This window comes from Pan paniscus, chromosome 6 (assembly GCF_029289425.2).
Source record: "Pan paniscus chromosome 6, NHGRI_mPanPan1-v2.0_pri, whole genome shotgun sequence".
NCBI lineage: Eukaryota > Metazoa > Chordata > Mammalia > Primates > Hominidae > Pan > Pan paniscus.
Window position 1 is genome coordinate 10,577,465 of NC_073255.2, and position 17,909 is coordinate 10,595,373.

Genomic DNA, 17,909 nt, shown 5'->3' on the forward strand with positions numbered 1-17,909 from the left:
TTTTATATAGACTTCTAAGGAAAGCAACACTAAGAAAATATATTTTTAAGAAATTATTCAGCCAGGCGTGGTGGCTCACGCCTGTAATCCCAACACTTTGGGAGGCTGAGGCGGGTGGATCACTTGAGGCCAGGAGTTTGAGACCAGTCTGGCTCACATGGTGAAACCCTGTCTCTACTAAAAATATAAAAAATTAGCCGGGCACAGTGGCATGCTCCTGTAATGCCAGCTACTTGGGAGGCTGAGGCAGGAGAATCCGTTGAACTGGGGAGGCAGAGGTTTCAGTGAACCAAGATCGAGCCACTGCACTCCAGCGTGGGTGACAGACTGAAACTGTGTCTCAGAAAAAAAATTTTTGTTTTTGGAGATGGGGTCTTGCTCTGTCACCCAGGCTGGAGTACAATGGGGTGATCTAGGCTCACTGCAACCTCAAACTCCTGGGCTCAGGTGATCTTCCTGCCTCAGCCCCTGGAGTAACTGGCACTACAGGTGCATGTCAGAACACCTGGCTAGTTTTTAATTTTTTTTGTGTGTAGACAGGGTCTTGATATGTTGCCCAGGCTGGTCTCCATCACCTTCTGGGCTCAGTGATCCTCCTGCTTCAGCCTCCCAAAATGCTGGGATTACAGGTGTGAGCCACCATGCCCGACCCTGAGGGATACCTTAATGTTTATTTCTCATATTTCTTCTAGAACAAACATTTCCAGCGCATCCCAGACTCTGAACTGTGGCTGGGGACTGCAGCATGGAGGTCTTTGCAGGCACTCTGGGAAACATGCCACAAGCAGGGTATTAACGCAAGACAGTCAGTCCCTCCAATGAGAAAAAGGAGCCGAGGGACTGTGCACGCCTCAGAGCCAGATGCAGCAGAACTGGTGGGTTGAGGGGGCACTGAGCGCCTGGTGCCTCCTGCTGCCCCCCACCAGCTCCGGCAGTCCTCATCCTTGTCCTCCCCATCAGAAGGGAAGAGTGAATTGTCTGTGGGATGTGCCAGTGTCCCCGGTTCTGAGGCTGGGCAGCCCCAGACATGGCTTGCTGCCCACTGTGGAGCCTCCTGGACTTAGTTCCAGGCTCTGCCCGATCCTCTGAGGGTGTGGCTTCAAAGCCCTGCTTAGGCCTAAGGCCATCCCAGGGCAGTGACTGAGGGTAGACTGAGATGTCCCTTGGGCGCCAGTCCTAGGGTACCTGGGCTGGGGGGCTTCAGCTCAGGCCCCCTAGTGCCCGTCCTTTGGGCTGTGGGCAGGTTTCCACAACACTGGCCCTTTCTGACCTTACACCCCTGTGCATCCTCACTGGGGATCTGTGAAGGTGAAAGTTACACTAAGGACTGTGCCTATGGTGGCCAGGGCACCCCGCCGGCAGCACACCTCAGAGGCCTCATCCTAGGCGCTGCTCACTTTTTTTTCTTTTCTTTCTTTTTTTTTTTTTTTTTCGAGACAGAGTCTTGCTCTGTCACCTAGGCTGGAGTGCAGTGGCATGATCTCGGCTCACTGCGACCTCCTCCTCCTCCTGGGTTTAAGCAATTCTCCTGCCTCAGCCTCCTGAGTAGCTGGCATTACAGGTGCCCGCCACCACGCCCGGCTAATTTTTGTAGTTTTAGTAGAGACGGGGTTTCACCATGTTGGCCAGGCTGGTCTCAAACTCCTGACCTTGTGCTCTGCCCGCCTTGGCCTCCCAAACTGCTGGGATTACAGGCGTGAGCCACTGTGCGTGGCCCTGCTCATTTTCTTACCACAGCTTTCCAGAAATAAAGTTAGGATGGAAAGAGAGAGAGATTGAGAGAGAGAGAGAGCACCACATTCAGATAGAGACAGGAGAGTTCTCAGCAAGAAGAGAACTCAGCTCAGAGTTGAGAATGTCTCAACTCAGCTGTCTCCCTGCTGAGACGTCCTGGGCTGAAGTGTCCCCTCACCCCTGCGGGGCTGTGACTGCACACTGCACACATGGGTCACAGCAGGGCTTGGCGTTTGGAGCAGGCCGGGTTGGCGGCTTGTCCTCATCTCTTGCCTGGAGCTGTGCTGGCCTGTGGTTTGCTTTGGCTGCTACCATGTGGAGGGAGAGGTGCTTGTGTCCATGCCTGGCCTCTTGGAAGGCCACCACTGTGATGGAGAGAAGCCGGGGCCAGACCGATGAGGGCTGAGAGCCCATGGGCAGGGGTTGTGGTCTCGGCCAAACCCCAGCTGGCAGCTGATGGCAGCCACCCCGGGGTCCTCAGATATGGCACAGCTGCCTGGCTGAGCCTCGGCAAAGGGAAGCCTTGTGGAAAATAGCAACTCAGGGATGTTGTGAGTAGTGGGCTGAGCTGTGGTTTATTTTTTAGAGACAGGGTCTTGCTCTGTCACCCAGGCTAGAGTCCAGTGGTGTAATCATAGCTCACTGCAACCTTGACCCCCCAGGCTCAAGTGATCCTTGTGTCTTGGCCTCCTGAGTAGCTAGGACTATAGGTGCATACCACCATGCCTTGCTTGTTTTTTGTTTTGATAGAGATGGGGGTCTTGCTAGGTTGCCCAGGCTGGTCTGTAACTCCTGGGCTCCAGTGATCCTCCTGCTTTGGCCTCCCAAAGTGCTGGGATTACAGGCGTGAGCCACTGTGCTGGCCTTGGGGTGTGGTTTTATGTGGCCATAGATGACTGAGATGGGTGAGAAGCGGGACCTAGGGGAATATACAGGGCAGGGGGATCCGACAGGGGGACAGGAGGGCAGACAGCTCCTGGAAGGCCTGGGAAAGAGATATCAGGGCTGGACCCTGGAGAAGTGAGGCTTTGAGGGAGGGGAGGAGATGGGGCCTGGCGGGGTACGGGCGCTGCTGCTAGGTCTGAGGGCATCGGCGGTCTGAGAGCTTGCGGGAGGGAGGGCTGCCTCCCGGTGCTCGGTGCCCTGGCTCTCCTCCTTGCTGCTGGCTGGCCTCCTCCTCCTCATGCATCTGTGTGTCCTGGAACACAGGGCACTGTCCCTCTGCCTGTCCAGAAAAGCACGTGCTCCTTGGGGCCTGGCCTGCTCAGCCCTGTGTCCCACCCGCTCCCTGCTGCTATTCCCAGGCCTTCGGGCCTCACTGCCTGGGGTGGCCGTGCTCAGCCCCACCCTGTGGTGCCATGGCCTCCCCACCCCTGCCCCGAAGTGCCCCTGGGACCAGTTCCTTCAGCTCCCAGGACAGGGCCTGGCCATCCCTGTGGATTCTCCCTGTTCGTGGACCCCCATTGGTGCCCAGTCTCCTTGGACTGTCTTCTGAGCCTCTCTCAGATGTACCCCCAACTGTACCCTTTCACCCAGAGGCCATTTGGCAGCGTCCTCCAGGACTCCTGCCCTTGGGGAAGTCTCCACCAAGGCCAACGCGTGACTGCATCCCGAGGAGCTGATTTAAGATCTGGTTCTCAGGAACACCTGGAACTGGCCAGTCAGCATCCCCGGCCCTGCGGTCTGCACTTGGACAAGGGTCAGGCAATGAGGATGAGCAGCAGGCGGGGCCTCTCCTGGAAGCCTTCCCAGCCTCCTGGGCCACCCCAGTGGGTCCCCTCCACAGACTCAGCCTGTTCCCTGCCACCTGGTGCCGGTTTCTCTGTGGCACCTACTAGGGGCCAAGTGCCCTGGGACTGCCCAGCTGAGCAGCGCCGTCCAGGTCTGCACCCAGGTACACTCAGGGCACGTGCACAGGTGAGCAGCCGGGCACGCAGGCACCTGCCAGGTGTGGGTGTGGACTAGGTGCTCCCGGGGGTCCCAGGTGGGGCTGACAGTCTCAGATGACCCTGAGAGGTTGGTCTGGTCAAAGGATTAGGCTTTTATCCGCAAGGAATCACTGGAAACGTGGGAAGGGACAGCACAGCTCTGTGGGACGGCGCAACCACCACCATCACAGCCGCTCTGCCCTCCCTGCCGTCCTCGGCCAAGCACTTTTCCTGCCTCCCCTCCCCAGTTCTCACAGCCTGAGGAAGATGCTGCGGCGATTCCCACTTTACGGCTAATGCCAGGCCCAGGTGTGCCATACCGCTGCCAGGGCTCTCACCACCCCACCTTGGGTGACTCACACCCAGCAAGATGGGGAGCGTGGGACCTGACTCAGAAGCCGGTGCTCACCTGAGTCCCTCTCCTGCGGGTTTAACTGGCACCTTCTCCTGGGGAGAAGCAAAGCCAGAGGTCCTGGGCCGTCTCCTCCAGACATGTGTGCAGATGAAGGGACAGGAAGCGACGATGAGTGGAACTGATGATTGGACTTCATCCTGACCAAGAGGCACACACAGCCAGTGACTGCAGAAGTGACCACGTCCCCCCGCAGGGGTCCTGAGAACAGAGCTCGTGGCCTGGACTGCGTTAGCTTCACACCAGCCTAGATGACTGCAAGAAATTCAAAGAGAAGGCAGATGGAACGTGCTGTGAGAGGTTCTCAAAGGCAAAGAGCTAATTAAAAAGTGTTTCAGAAGCACTTGCTCCTGTCTTGTAAATGCTCCAGAAAGGAAAAGCAGAATGAAAACCTTCATGTCAGCTGGGTGCGGTGGCTCACGCCTGTAATCCCAGCACTTTGGGAGGCCGAGGTGGGAGGATCATGAGGTTAGGAGATCGAGACCATCCTGGCTAACACAGTGAAACCCCATCTCTACTAAAAATATAAAAAATTAGCTGGGTGTGGTGGCGGGCGCCTGTAGTCCCAGCTACTCGGGAGGCTGAGGCAGGAGGATGGCATGAACCCGGGAGACGGAGTTTGCAGTGAGCCAAGATCGTGCCACTGCACTCCAGCCTGGGCGACAGTAAGACTCTGTTTCAAAAAAAAAAAAAAAGAAAACCTTCATGTCTGGTTCACTAGTTTCATGAGTACTGTATATATCACAGTAAAAGATCACACCTTGCAGAAGTACATTGAGATGTGATCAGCAGTTATCTTTGGGTTACAAAGCATGTCTATTTTTGCTTTATATTTTTGTTTTCAAGATTTTCCTACTTTGCATATACATTTTCTATTTTTTGTACACTTTTGATTGGCAAATGTATTTTGTGTTTAGAGGGAGTCTCACTCTGTTGCCCAGGCTGGAGTGTGCAGTGGCACGATCTCAGCTCACTGCAACCTCTGCCTCCCAGGTTCAACTGATTCTCCCGCCTCAGCCTCCCGAGTAGCTGGGACTATAGGCACCCGCTATCACACCCAGGTAATTTTTATATTTTTGTAGAGACAGGGTTTCACCATGTTGGCCAGGCTGGTCTCGAACTCCTGACTTCAGGAGATCCGCCCACCTCGGCCTCCCAAAGTGCTGGGATTATAGGCATGAGCCACCGCGACTGGCTGGCAAATGTATTTTTTAAGATACTTTTTTTTTTCGAGACAGAGTCTCACTCTGTCACACAGGTTGGAGTGCAATGGCGTGATCTTGGTTCGCTGCAACCTCCATAAAAAAGACACTTTTTATTATTACTTTTTTTTGGAGATGGAGTCTAACTCTGTTGCCCAGGCTGGAGTGCAGTGGTGCAATCTCGGCTCACTGCAACCTCTGCCTCCCGGGTTCAAACAATTCTCTGCCTCAGTCTCCCAAGTAGCTGGGATTATAGGCACCCACCACCATGCCCAGCTCCATTTTGTATTTTTAGTAGAGATGCGGTTTCACCATCTTGGCCAGGCTGGTCTTGAACTCCTGGGCTTGTGATCCACCCGCCTTGACCTCCAAAATACTGGGATTATAGACGTGAGCCACCACGCCCAGCCAAAAAACACACTTTTTAAGGATGGAAAAATAAAGGAGGTGGCTCACACCTGTAATCCCAGCACTTTGGGAGGTTGGGGTGGGCCGACTGCTTGAGCCCAAGAGTTCAAGACCAGCCTGGGTAACATGGTGAGAACCTCTTTTTTTTTTTTTGAGACGGAGTCTCGCTTAGCTGCCCAGGCTGGAGTGCAGTGGTGCGATCTCAGCTCACTGCAACCACTGTCTCCCGGGTTCAAGTGATTCTCCTGTCTCAGCCTCCCGAGTAGCTGGGATTAGAGGCACCCGCCATCATGCCCAGCTAATTTTTGTACTTTAGTAGAGACAAGGTTTCACCATGTTGGCCAGGCTGGTCTTGAAATACTGACCTCAGGTGATGCGCCTGCCTCGACCTCCCAAAGTGCTAGGATTACAGGAGTGAGCCACCTCGCCCGGCCGTTGAGTCCCCTTCTTTACAAAAAACACAAAAATTAGCTGGGCATGGTGGCCCACGCCTGTAGTCCTGGCTACTTGGGAGGCTGAGGTGTGATCGCTTGAGCTGGGAGGTTGAGGTTGTAGTGAGCCGTGACTGCACTCTGCACTATAGCCTGGGAGTGCAGTCTTAGATCTTTTTCTAAGACAGAGTGAGATCTCATCTCAGAAAGATGGAAAAAAGGCCAGGTGCGGTGGCTTACACCTATAATCCCAGCATTTTGAGAGGTCGAGGCAGGAGTGGATCACTTCAAGTCAGGAGTTCAAGACCAGCCTGGCCAACAGGGTGAAATCCTGTCTCTACTAAAAATACAACTGGCTGGGCACGGTGCCTCACGCCTGTAATCCCAGCACTTTGGGAGGCCGAGACGGGCAGATCACAAGGTCAGGAGTTTGAGACCAGCCTCGCCAACATGGTGAAACCCTGTCTCTACTAAAGATACAAAAAATTAGCAGGCGTGGTGGTACACGCCTGTAATCCCAGCTACTCGGGAGGCTGAGGCAGGAGGATCGCTTGAACTTGGGAGGCAGAGGTTGCAGTGAGCCGAGATTGCGCCACTGCACTCCAGCCTGGGCAACAGAGCAAGACTGTCTCAAAAAAAAAAAAAAAATGTATGATGGACGACATAAAAAGAACAAGTTGGATGCAGACAGAGCTATAGACCTGGAGGCCAGTACATGACTGTTAAGGGAGAAAAGCAAGGTACCAACTTCTTGAAAACCAAAGGCCCCCAAGTCCTGATCAGGTGTGTTGCAATGTGCTGGCCAGCGCCTGGGGAAGGTGGGATGAATACCACCACCCTGGTCACTTTGGATGGAAAAAGGATAGCAGCAGAACGGATACATAGCTTTTACTTACTTACTGAAATTGCAGAAAATTTTATGATGTTGTTGCAAATATAGAGGAGGAACAGGAACAAGGACTGCATGCCATGAACAAATTAAAAATAAACACAGATTGGGCCGGGTGCGGTGGCTCACGCCTGTAATCCCAGCACTTTGGGAGGCCAAGGTGTTCAGGTTACCTGATGTCAGGAGTTTGAGACCAGGCTTGCCAACATGGTGAAACCCCATCTCTACTAAAGCTACAAAAAAAATTAGTGGGGTGTGGTGGCAGATGCCTGTAATCCCAGCTACTCAGGAGGCTGAGGCAGGAGAATCACCTGGGAGGCAGAGGTTGCAGTGAGCCGAGATCGTGCCACTCTACTCCAGCCTGGGTGATAGAGCGAGACTCCCTTTCAGAAAAAACCAAAACCACATTTAGAAGCTGGGAATGTGGGTAACCTTTTGGGGGATGTAACTTTTCTCTTGAAGCTTTTAGTATACTTTTTCTCAGACATGAGAAAGACAGGTAATTGTTCCATAGAAAATTGCATACAGCAGGAGACCCCGTTTTATTAAAGCGAGCTGTAGTCCATCTGCATTTGGAGGTCACAGCTTCTCCTGTGCCCAGGGCCCCCTTCAGATCTAGGGTCCAGATTCCTGCCTGGCCTGGTACATGGCAGGAAGGACTCCGGAGAAAATCTGTGCCAACAGTGAGGGTAGCAGGGCCCTGGCACTGCAGCGTCTCACCAGTCAGGGAAGGGACTCAAATGACATGGCCTCTCAGCCCAGGCACTTCCTGTCCTTGGAAACTTGTCCCCTCCTCAGCTGGGTGAGGCTTCTCCTGGTTTACTTGACCTTTAGGTGGGCAGACTGGGGAAGGGGCCTGCAAAAGTAACTGACTGCACCTTTCTTGCAGGGGATTCTGTGCCAAAAACAAACAGATAGACCCTTTGTGCCCAATGTGGGCCTTGGTAGCCGCCCTAGCGGGATTTGCCTAGCAGATCACCTGATCTTCCTCCCTGGCAGGGGAGTGGTGGGAATCTTACTACTGGGCCTTCCGGGCCTGCTCCTGCCAGGACCCAGTCGGGGAGGTGAGGATGCTGGTTTAGACCCAATCACTTGGACGAATCTGTCAGCGGCCCCTGTAACTTGCCGGATGGCGGGGTGGAGAGACGAAGCTGGAGGGAGCAGAGCGCACAAACATTTATTTACAAAAGTCCCAGTTACATATGATACAGGCTTTTTACACACAGTAGTTGAAACGGAATTATTTTATCTATTTTTACTACCAGAAGGTAAAGAAAAAGTTTAATGAACTAACCGTTTCTTGTTTTTATACAAAGTGACAGATCATGCACATTTTTTTCAGTTTTTAAATATTTTGCTAAGTGCAAATACTAGATTCCTCTCTCCAGTTTTAAGGCAAGTAAGAGGGGGCTGTGGCTGGGGAGCCTCACGCCCTGCGGCAAGCCCTGCAGGGCAGAGAGAGGGAGCCAGCTGCCTCAGGGTTGCCTGTGGTCTGACCTGCTCTCTGGGCACTGGCACGGTCCCTTGCTGGCTGGTCAGAAGACCCCCAGTGCTTCTCTCCCCAATGGTGTCACTGGTCCAGGCAGGAGCCCGAGGTTCAGGCCCTGCCTCTGGACAGAGGGGCCTGGAGAACCAGGGTGGGTGCTCACGGCAGCCCTGTGGTCCCCCGTGCCTGGCTCGGGGAGGATCCTCAGGAATCAGGGACCCTCCAAGGAAAGCAGCAGCCACTCCTTCCCCACCAGCCCAGTGTGGCCAGAACAGCTGGAACTCCTCTCAAATGACCCACCCTTGGGGTTTGGCCTTAGGAGAAACATCACTCTGGGCTCCCCCTCCCCTGCCAGGGTTGAGGCCAGCACCTGTCTAGGGCTGTTTCTGCAGCTGCTGCCTGCTCCCTGCTCCCTTTGTCCTGCCTGGGCCTCTTGCTGGAGCCACGTGCCTAGGGTGCAGGGCATAGGGAGCTGAGGCTCCCAGGGCCTGAGGTCACCTCTTCAGCTGTGATGTCTACAGCCGCCCTCCGCTCCCAGAGATCCTCCCTGGGGAAGCACAGGGAGCATATTTAAGGTACTGAAGACAATCCTGTTGCTGCCGCATGGAGCCCGCCTTTCCAAGGCACTGTCGTTCAGGCTAGTAGCAAAGTTCAGGCAGTCCAACAGCTATGGGCGCCAGCAAGGACATAGCAGCAGGCTGCCCCCAAGCCCGGCCTCCCTGCGCACCCTTACCCCAGGTCCAGGTGACCACCTGTCTTCAAAGCCTCCATCCTGGGCAAAGGCAGAAAGAATGGGTATCTTAGATCTTTTTTTTTTTTTTTTTTAAGATAGAGTTTTGCTCTTGTTGCTCAGGCTGGAGTGCAGTGGCACAATCCTGGCTCACTGCAACCTCCGCCTCCCAGGTTCAAGTGATTCTCCTGCCTCAGCCTCCTGAGTAGCTGGGATTATAGGCATGCGCCACCTTGTCCGGCTAATTTTGTATTTTTAGTAGAGACGGGGACTCAAACTCCCGACCTCAAGTCATCCGCCCGCCTCGGCCTCCCAAAGTGCTGGGATTACAGGTGGGAGCCACCGCGCCTGGCCATCTTAGATCTTAGAGCCCACTTTAGTCCTTGAAATACATCTGAGAAGCCAATGGCAGCAAATGACGGTGCCCGCCTGCCCCAGGCACCTTGGGTGGGCCAGGCCCTGCTTCAGGAGGTGGGGGCCACTCCGGAGACTGATGCAGCCCCACCCCAATGGTTGTCGGGCTCAGCTGTGTCTGAGGTCTGTGAACTCCCAGCCTCTCAGAACCCCATGGCAACATGACAAGGACAAGGCAGGGCACGAGGAGAAGGAGAAAGTGATGCCTGTGGCCAGGAAGGCTTCAGACCTCTCATCTGTCAATGGGCCAGAGTGATGCCTCAGGCACAGCTAGAAACCCAGGGCCGGACAGGAGGCGAGGAGGGTGAGTGGGGACATGGCAGGGCTGAGCTGATGCTCAGCTGACTCCATGAGAAGGGAAGTGGCCTTCACATGGGGGATACTGGACAGCACCCTCTACCTGCCTTCACCAACCATTGAGAACACCCGGGGCACACACGGGGCAGGGGTGGCACCCAGGGTCACCTGTCTCCCTAAGGAGGCCCACTCCTCCCCCAGAAAGCCAGGGGGGAAAAGCTGCTCATCACCCAGGGTGGCAGAAACGTCTCCCCCAGCAGTTGGGCTGCCCAGCAGGGCCACCAGGCCTCTGTCCCAGCTGCCTTAAGAGGCTCTTTCAATGGGCCAGCTTCAGAACCATCCAGTGTACCGCAGCGGCCTGGCCTGGGAAAGGATTTCTCAGCCTGACTTTCCAGAGACCGAGGGTGAGAAAGTTAGGCGGCAACAGAACAAAACCCCTGCCGCGAGATGGGTCTGCTGCTGCCTCATCTGAGTAGGTGTAAGAGGGGAGGAGAGGTGCCCTCAACACTCACTGCAGTGGCACACGGGTTTTGGATGGGGGGACAGCATCTTGGCCCTCACAGCTGTGGCAGTGCCTCTGCGGGCCATGGTCCCAGCCCCCCACCCTGAGCAATGCTTCCCAGGCCCGCAGGTGCAGCCCCCTCTGCCCTTGGCCCAACCGTGGGCCCCTCCAGGGAGATGCTCTCGGCTGCCTTGCTACCCAGGGGTCGGCTCCGAGGAGAGGCCCAGGTGTGAGCAGCAGGGACCTGGTCTATGGCCTATGCCATGGACAAGGCAGAAGGACTGCCGTTGGTGGCCTGGGGGATGCGAGGGGAGGGGCAGTTCACATCGCAGCTCTCTCCGAACTCCACCATTTGGGACTTCGTCTTTATTATGGATCCGTCCACTTTTCCAGGAGCAGTAGCCCTTCTAGGAAAGGGGTGGGAAGAAAACCAGCCTACCCTTCAACCTGACTTAGGATGCAATGGTACAGACACCAGCCTTGGGGGAGGGGTGGGGGAGGGTTCTCCATCCACACTCCTACCCCAAACGGGCTTTGTGCTGCTCAATGGGGATTCGGGGCCATCAGAAGCGATGCCGCGGCTGGGGGCCAAAGTGCATGGGCAGGTTGTGCTCCAGGGGCATGTGGATGGGACCGAAGTCATAGTTGACCCGCACGTTGGGCAGAGGGGGCACGTACGGGGCTGGGATAGGCCCCATGTTGAGTGGGAAGTTGTTGAACACAGGCCGCACGGGAGGCAGGGGGAAGGGTGGGTGCGCGAAGGCATAGGGTGGCATCTGTGGCTGTGGCAGGTTCTGCGGAACGGGCCTCGGGAGGGCCTCCACCCTCTGCACCTTCTCCACAGGCTTCTCCAGCGGGGGTCCAATGCGTTTGAAGGTGTTCTCTGAAAGGGATGTGGGGATTAGTGGAGAAAAACATTAAACCAACCTCAACGGAATCTAGCCTGGGACCAGGGCAGCGACCTCTGGACACGGGAGTGGCTCCACATGCTGATCAAAGCACAAAACGTGGACACCCCCCAAATGCCACTGCAAGAAACCAAGGACAAATCTGTACTTCCACCAGTGTCTTGCTCCACAGTGGCACCTTGGAAGGTGGCAGGTCCACCCACCCAGCCAGACATCCTTCAGAGCCAGGGCCTTGATGGGCCACCTCAGTGACTCAGTTACTTTTTTTTTTTTTTTTTAATAGATGGGGTTTTGCCATGTTGCCCGGGCTGGTCTCAAACTCCTGGGCTCAACTGATCCACCTGCCTCACCCTCCCGAGTGCTGGGATTGCAGATGTGAGCCACTGCACTTAGCCTTTTTTTTTTTAAAAGAAAAACAGATGGGGTCTTGCTATTTTGCCCAGGCTAGCCCCAACCTCCTGGGATCCAGTGATGCTCCCACCTCTGCCTCCTGAGGAGCTGGGATTGCAGATGTGTGCCAACACGCCTGGCTTCACTGCTTTTCAGCCTCAGAAGGATCAGCTGGGCCTACTTTTCTTTAGCCAGGTGTGGCTTGTTTGATTCCTGAGCTCAAACCCACCCCTTGGGACTTCCTCACCATCAAGGAGATGCCAAAACTATATTCAAGGCGTTGAAGGCCTTTCCATAGGCCTGAGATGTGGCCGCGTGGGTGAAGTCAGGTCTATAGCCACCTGAGGGACAGCACCCCCTCCTCTCCTATGCTGGGTTGAGTGCCAGGACACTCAGGGAGGCCAGCAGAAGCCTGCATGGCCTGGCTGCTGCTCTGTCCTGGGGGCCTGGGGAGGGGCACTTGCCTCCATTCTTTCTTTTCTGTTCCTCTTCAGCCTCCTTCTGGATTTCCTCAATAAGCTTCTCATCATCTTCCTAAAACGCAAGCAATGAGAAGGATGAACCTGTAGCTTCATGCAGTGCTGAGGCCCCGTGGAACAGGGGGGAGGCCGCTTGTTGCTTGTGGCCATGGAACAAGCCCAAAGCCTGCTGTTGGCCAGTGGGGCCTGGGCTGCACACCGTTCCTTCCTATTTCCCCGAAGGCCTCCTTCCTTCATCAGCCTGATGGCGTTCCACAAGGAGGCCATCCACAAGGCTGGGCAGAGGGGTCTGAGCATGGCAGGCAGCTGCCTGGTGAGGTGGGGGGATGGAGGGCCTCCATGCACTGAGCTGCGTGCAAGTGGTGGATATGAGAAGGGTCTGGAGAGGGCTGGGTCTGAGTGGGCACAGCCTGAAAAGTTTCAGATCCCAAGTCCACAAGCGCTGGGCATGGCAGCCTGTCTGCAGAGCCTGAAAAAGTCTTGCAGATGTCCTCAACTGAGATGGACAAATGTCCAGTCGGGCCCTGCTTAGCCCCCAAGGCTGGCCTTGGCTCCTGGGCCAGGCCTCGGGGAGAGGAGGAAGGTGCGACAGTGAGGATGGTCCCCCTCGGACCTTGCCGTCTCTTCTCCCAAACCCCATGCTTGGTAGGCCTGAAATAACAAACACAATTCACACTTGGGTTATCCAAGCCTCAGACAGGAACCGAAGAGGCACTGTGAGTGCAGGCAGATGTGGGAGCTGTGCTGGGAAACTCAGGGGCCACGCTGGGCAAGCCCCAGAGGTTGGGTTTTTGCCACATGCAGCTCCCACACCCCCACCTGCCAGCAGACACCATGGGAGGACCGGGCTGCTGCCTCAGGACAGACCACCCGTGATGCCTGCTTCCTGAGTGGCGCTGACCTTAACCCCCCTCCTCAGTGACCCACAAAACAGCTGTGCAGTTTGTGGGACTGAAAGACGATTAACTGGATAGAAAAAACCCGCCAAGTGGGTGCCCATCTTTCCTGGCTGGCTGCAGGGCCAAGGGGCTAAGGTGTGGGCCCGAGAGGGCTGAGGCTCACAAGCAGCAGAATGGCAACACCGTGGCAAACCCCAAACACGCCAACTGCCGGCTCAGCAAGCAGGAAAGAGAGAGCTGACTATAGGAGGGCTCTGTTCCCTGAGGTCCTCCAGGAGTTGAGAGCAGCTGAGCTGGGGAGAAGGATGGGAAGGGATGGTGGTCCCTGATATCGTGAGAGGATTAGCAAGTCCCAACAATGCAAGCAGTCTAATGAAAGCACATTTATTTTCCTAGACACGGCGTCAGAGCCTAAACATCTGGCCAATTTCTTTGCTGTGGGTTGGAATATTAATAATGATCAGTTTGGATTTTTTCATGCCGATCTGATGACACCCAGAGCAGCAACTGGAAGGAAGACAATCCTTGGTCCAGCAGAAGATGGGCAGCCCCATCAAGGGCTAAGCAATGGACAGTTTGCAGGTATACTTACTAGGTTATTAATGTCACAGCCAAGACAGAAATGAGTGATTTCCCCACACAATTGTTTGTGAACCGCAAGGATTGTGGAGTTAGGAATTTCCTTCACTAAACGTGCACTGAATGCCTACTCTGTGCTAGACACTGTTCTAAGTTTACTGATTAAACTTCAGATCAACAATGAAACAGAAAGGCAGATGGACTGAGTAAGTAATTAGATAACACATTCCCTTGGTTTGGTAGATGAAAGATTCTTAGAACAGACTCCCTGGAGACTGGTTCTATCTGCAACAGTGGATGACACTATTAAATTCTCCTACATTCTCTAGGCCTCAGATGCCAAGTGATGGGTTTGGACTAAAAGGTCTCATAAGCTTCTTTCCAACTCTTCGACACTCGGACATTCTTAAGATACTCAAGTCTGTTTTCAGCAGAAGCAGCCTCCTTGCTGCTGCCTGGCCACGTGTTCTGAGCAAGGCATGAAGAGAGGAGAGGTGACAAAGGTCAAGTTCCCATCATGCATTTCAAGAGTTGCAGAGTGCCCAAGCACACCACAGAATCCTATGTCTGGAAGGAATCCTGAGGGAGCTGTCTCTCTCCGGGGTTAACACATAAGAATTCTCTATCAAAACCCCGAGATGAGGTCATCTAGCCTCTTTGTGAACACTCCACAAGGGGGAACTTACTACCTTCAACATAATCACTAAGTAAGTCAACATGAAGGGCTCCAGTAACTCAAGAGGGTTGGGTGGGCAGTTTGAAGGCCTCTATGTGAATATCAAGGTAGATTCTATCAACTCTCTAGACTGGGAGCTGGCAAGCCTCTTCATTTTGGAGCCAGTGGCAGGCCTAAGAAAAAAGACTAAAAAAAAAAAAAAGAAAAAAAGAAATGAACCAAAAAACCCCAACAAATTAAGCGAAGTGATCCAGAAAACTGGTGGGAGGATCACTTGGGCCCAGGAGTTTGAGACCAGCCTGGGCAACAAAGTGAGATCCTATCTCTACAAAAAATACAAAATTTAGCCAGGCATGGTGGTGTGAGCCTGTAGTCCCAGCTACTTGGCAGTGATCGTGCTACTGCACTCCACCCTCCACCCTGGGCGACAGAGTGAAACTTGTGTTAAAAAAAAAAAAAAAAGGAAGAAAGAAAAAAGAAAGAAAGTTGTGCAGCAGGAGAGCCATGGGCCTACCTCTTAGTTAAGTGAGCTCGGCAGGTTCCTGAGTATCCCTGTGTCCAGGCAGCTCATCTGTAAATGGGCTGCTTTGTTAAGGACTGAATGAGCTCAAGTATGTAAAGGATGTAGCCCAAAGTAAATGCTCATGATTAGGACAAAGGAACACTGAAAAATGACAGGTAGAGAAGTTTCATGAAGAAGTGGTGCACACTGGGAGACACCCACAGTATTTCTTTCAGGGGTCCTCACTCTGGTCCGTTATTAATCACAACCAACAGGACTGCACAACCACCACTCTGCCTCACCTCAACCTCTGCCGCATCTCCTCGATGCAGTTACACCATCAGTCCCCAAGGGACACTTATGGCCTTCGATGGCACAAGGAGGTACCTTAGGAATCATCCATTCCAACCTCTGTAGCACAGAAACTGAGGTCCCTGAGAAAGTACCTTGTTCAATGTTATGGCTAGCTGGCAGTAAACTGGGACAAACGCACACACCGGGCCACTCAATGGTCCTCCTGGAGGAAATCCACAGAAAAGATATCCTGAAGGTGTCCCTGCCCCATACACAGCACCCACACCAGTCAGGACCGTGCTGGACGCTGCAGACACGGTGAGGAGTGTGGCAGCCCTGGCCCTCCTTGTGAGGGCCTCACGTCTCTGCTATGAGCAACGTTCCAACGGGCACCTCTCTCTAAAATTCCACGTGGATAGAAGGGGCAATTTCATAGCATTAAAGACTAGACACTCGGTGGTTCACGCCTGTAACCCCAGCACTTTGGGAGGCTGAGGCAGGCGGACCACGAGGTCAGGAGATAGAGATCATCCTGGCTAACACGGTGAAACCCTGTCTCTACTAACAATACAAAAAATTAGCTGAGCGTGGTGGTACACGCCTATAATCCCAGCTACTCGGGAGGGTGAGGCAGGAGAATGGCTTGAACCTGGGAGGTGGAGGTTGCAGTGAGCCGAGATCGCGCCACTGCACTCCAGCCTGGCGACAGAGGGAGACTCTGTCTAAAAAAAAAAAAAAAAAAATAGACTAGCCACTAACCCCCTTTTTTCCCTCAGACTCTCCCCTGATAAAACACGAGGGACAAGAGAGGCTCTCTTTTGGGGAGAAGAGCTCTGGCCCCCTGTGGCACTGCTGAGGCTGAGAGCATGCAGGCCACTGCCTGATTTTTATCACTAAGCTTCCGTGATAAATCCCAGTGCTCCTGAATAAATCCTATTTCAGAACTCCCTCAGAAGGGTCTGAGGCACCTGCACAGGAGCACGAGCCCGGGTTTCTGATACAGATCGGCGGGGTCTGGAGGACAGTGCAGATAGAACCTTCCCAGCCTGCCATTCAGAGTTCTTCCTGGAGAGGAAGAGGGAGCCTCAGAGTCCCAAGGGAATAAAAGTGTCGCATCCTCACCCTCCGAAGACAGCCACCCCAGAGCCTTTCTTCCAATCCCTCCCTCTGCTCTGATCACTCTCCTGATTGGCAAGTGGAATCAAGACCATTTGCCCTTGAGTCCTGTCTTGGGAGTCAAGCCCTTAGGAGTTTAAAGACAGTCTGGTTTGTATCTCACCCAAAATGACGGCACTCAGCTACAATGACCTACAATTTTATCATAAATCATGAGCCAACTGTCAGTTATACCTAGATATAGGTTAGGTGTTTCAGATTTCAACTGTCTCCAACTGGCTAGAGTCACAGGACACTGTGCTTAGTAACTTTAATAAAACTTAAAAGTTTTTTTTCTTTTTTAAAATAAAAAAATTACGCTTTTAGCTAATATGTTAGACTCTAAAGGGAAGATTTCTTTCCTTTTCTTTGAGACAGTGTCTTGCTCTGCTGTCCAGGCTGGGGTACAGTGGCACCATCATAGCTCACTGCAGCCTCCACCTCCTGGGCTCAAGAGATCCTCCTGCCCTAGCCTCTTGGTAGCTCAGACTACAGGCGCCCACCACCACATCTGACTTTTTTTTTTTTTTTGTAGAAATGGGGTTTCACCATGTTGCTCAGGCTAGTCTTGAACTCCTGGGCTCAAGCGATGCACCCAACCTTGGTCTCCCCAAAATGTTGGGATTACAGGCATGAGCCATCACACCCAGCTGGAAGATTTTTCTTAATTTGGGGTGGAAGTTCCTTCCACAATCATTTTCTCTGAAGCATTTGAAATTCCTCAAGTCAAGAGTGAAGACAGGCCAGGTGCAGTTGGCTCATGCCTGTAATCCCAGCACTTTGGGAGTTCGAGGTGGGTGGATGACTTGAGGCCAGGAGTTAGAGACCAGTGTGGCTAACACAGTGAAACCCCATCTCTACTAAAAATACAAAAAATTAGCCAGGTGTGGTGGCGTGTGCCTGTAATCCCAGCTACTCTGGAAGCTGAGGCAGAATTGCTTGAAGCTGCAGGTGGAGATTGCAATGAGCAGAGATGGCGCCACTGCACTCCAGCTTGGGTGACAGAGCAAGACTGTCTCAAAAAAAAAAAAAAAAAGTGAAGACAATTCCAGTGCTTTGGGAGGCTGAGGCAGCAGGATCGCCTGAGGCCAGGATTTTCAGACCAGCAAGGGCAACACAGTGAGAACCCAGCTCTACAAAATTTTAAAAATTAGCCAGGTGTGGCTACTAGGGGGCTATTTGGGGGGCTGAGGTGGGAGGATCACTAGAGCCCAAGGAGGTTGAGGCTGCAGTGAGCTACGATTGTGCCATTGTACTGGCACAACAGGGGAAGATCCTGTCTCAGAAAAAAAAAGTGAAGATAACTGAATTGTAAACTTAAAAATGGCAAATTTTATCTTATGCTTCACCACAATTAAAAAGAGGGAGGGGCCAGAAGCGGCGGCTCACACCTGTAATCCCAGCACTTTGGGAGGCCGAGGCGGGCGGATCACGAGGTCAGGAGTTTGAGACAGGCCTGGCCAATATGGTGAAACCTCATCTCTACTAAAAATACAAAAATTAGCTAGGCGCAGTGGCAGGCGTCTGTAATCTCAACTACTCGGGAGGCTGAGGCAGGAGAATCACTTGAATCTGGGAGGCAGACGCTGCAGTT

The 17,909-nt window shown here is 53.5% G+C and overlaps 1 protein-coding gene across 6 annotated transcripts in view; it reads right to left on the minus strand.

The window, feature by feature from the left end:
- Positions 1 to 2,290: 2,290 nt before the first annotated feature.
- The window catches only part of RNF216 (ring finger protein 216), a 166,920-nt gene continuing 151,301 nt past the window's right edge, over positions 2,291 to 17,909 (minus strand). For 2 of the 6 annotated variants that reach the window (XR_008625936.1, XR_008625937.2), the window contains exons 16-17: positions 4,072 to 4,329; positions 2,291 to 2,959 (exon numbers count right to left, since the gene is read on the minus strand). Coding sequence is in view for 4 of the 6 variants with exons in the window: in XM_003819766.4 (XP_003819814.1) it covers positions 10,997 to 11,316; positions 12,196 to 12,265 (390 nt within the window). In the remaining 2 variants the exon portion in view is untranslated. Of the gene's footprint in view, positions 4,330 to 8,164; positions 11,317 to 12,195; positions 12,266 to 17,909 lie in introns of those variants that run through there. The other 4 variants (XM_003819766.4, XM_003819765.4, XM_063605612.1 and 1 more) reach the window with 3 other exon arrangements.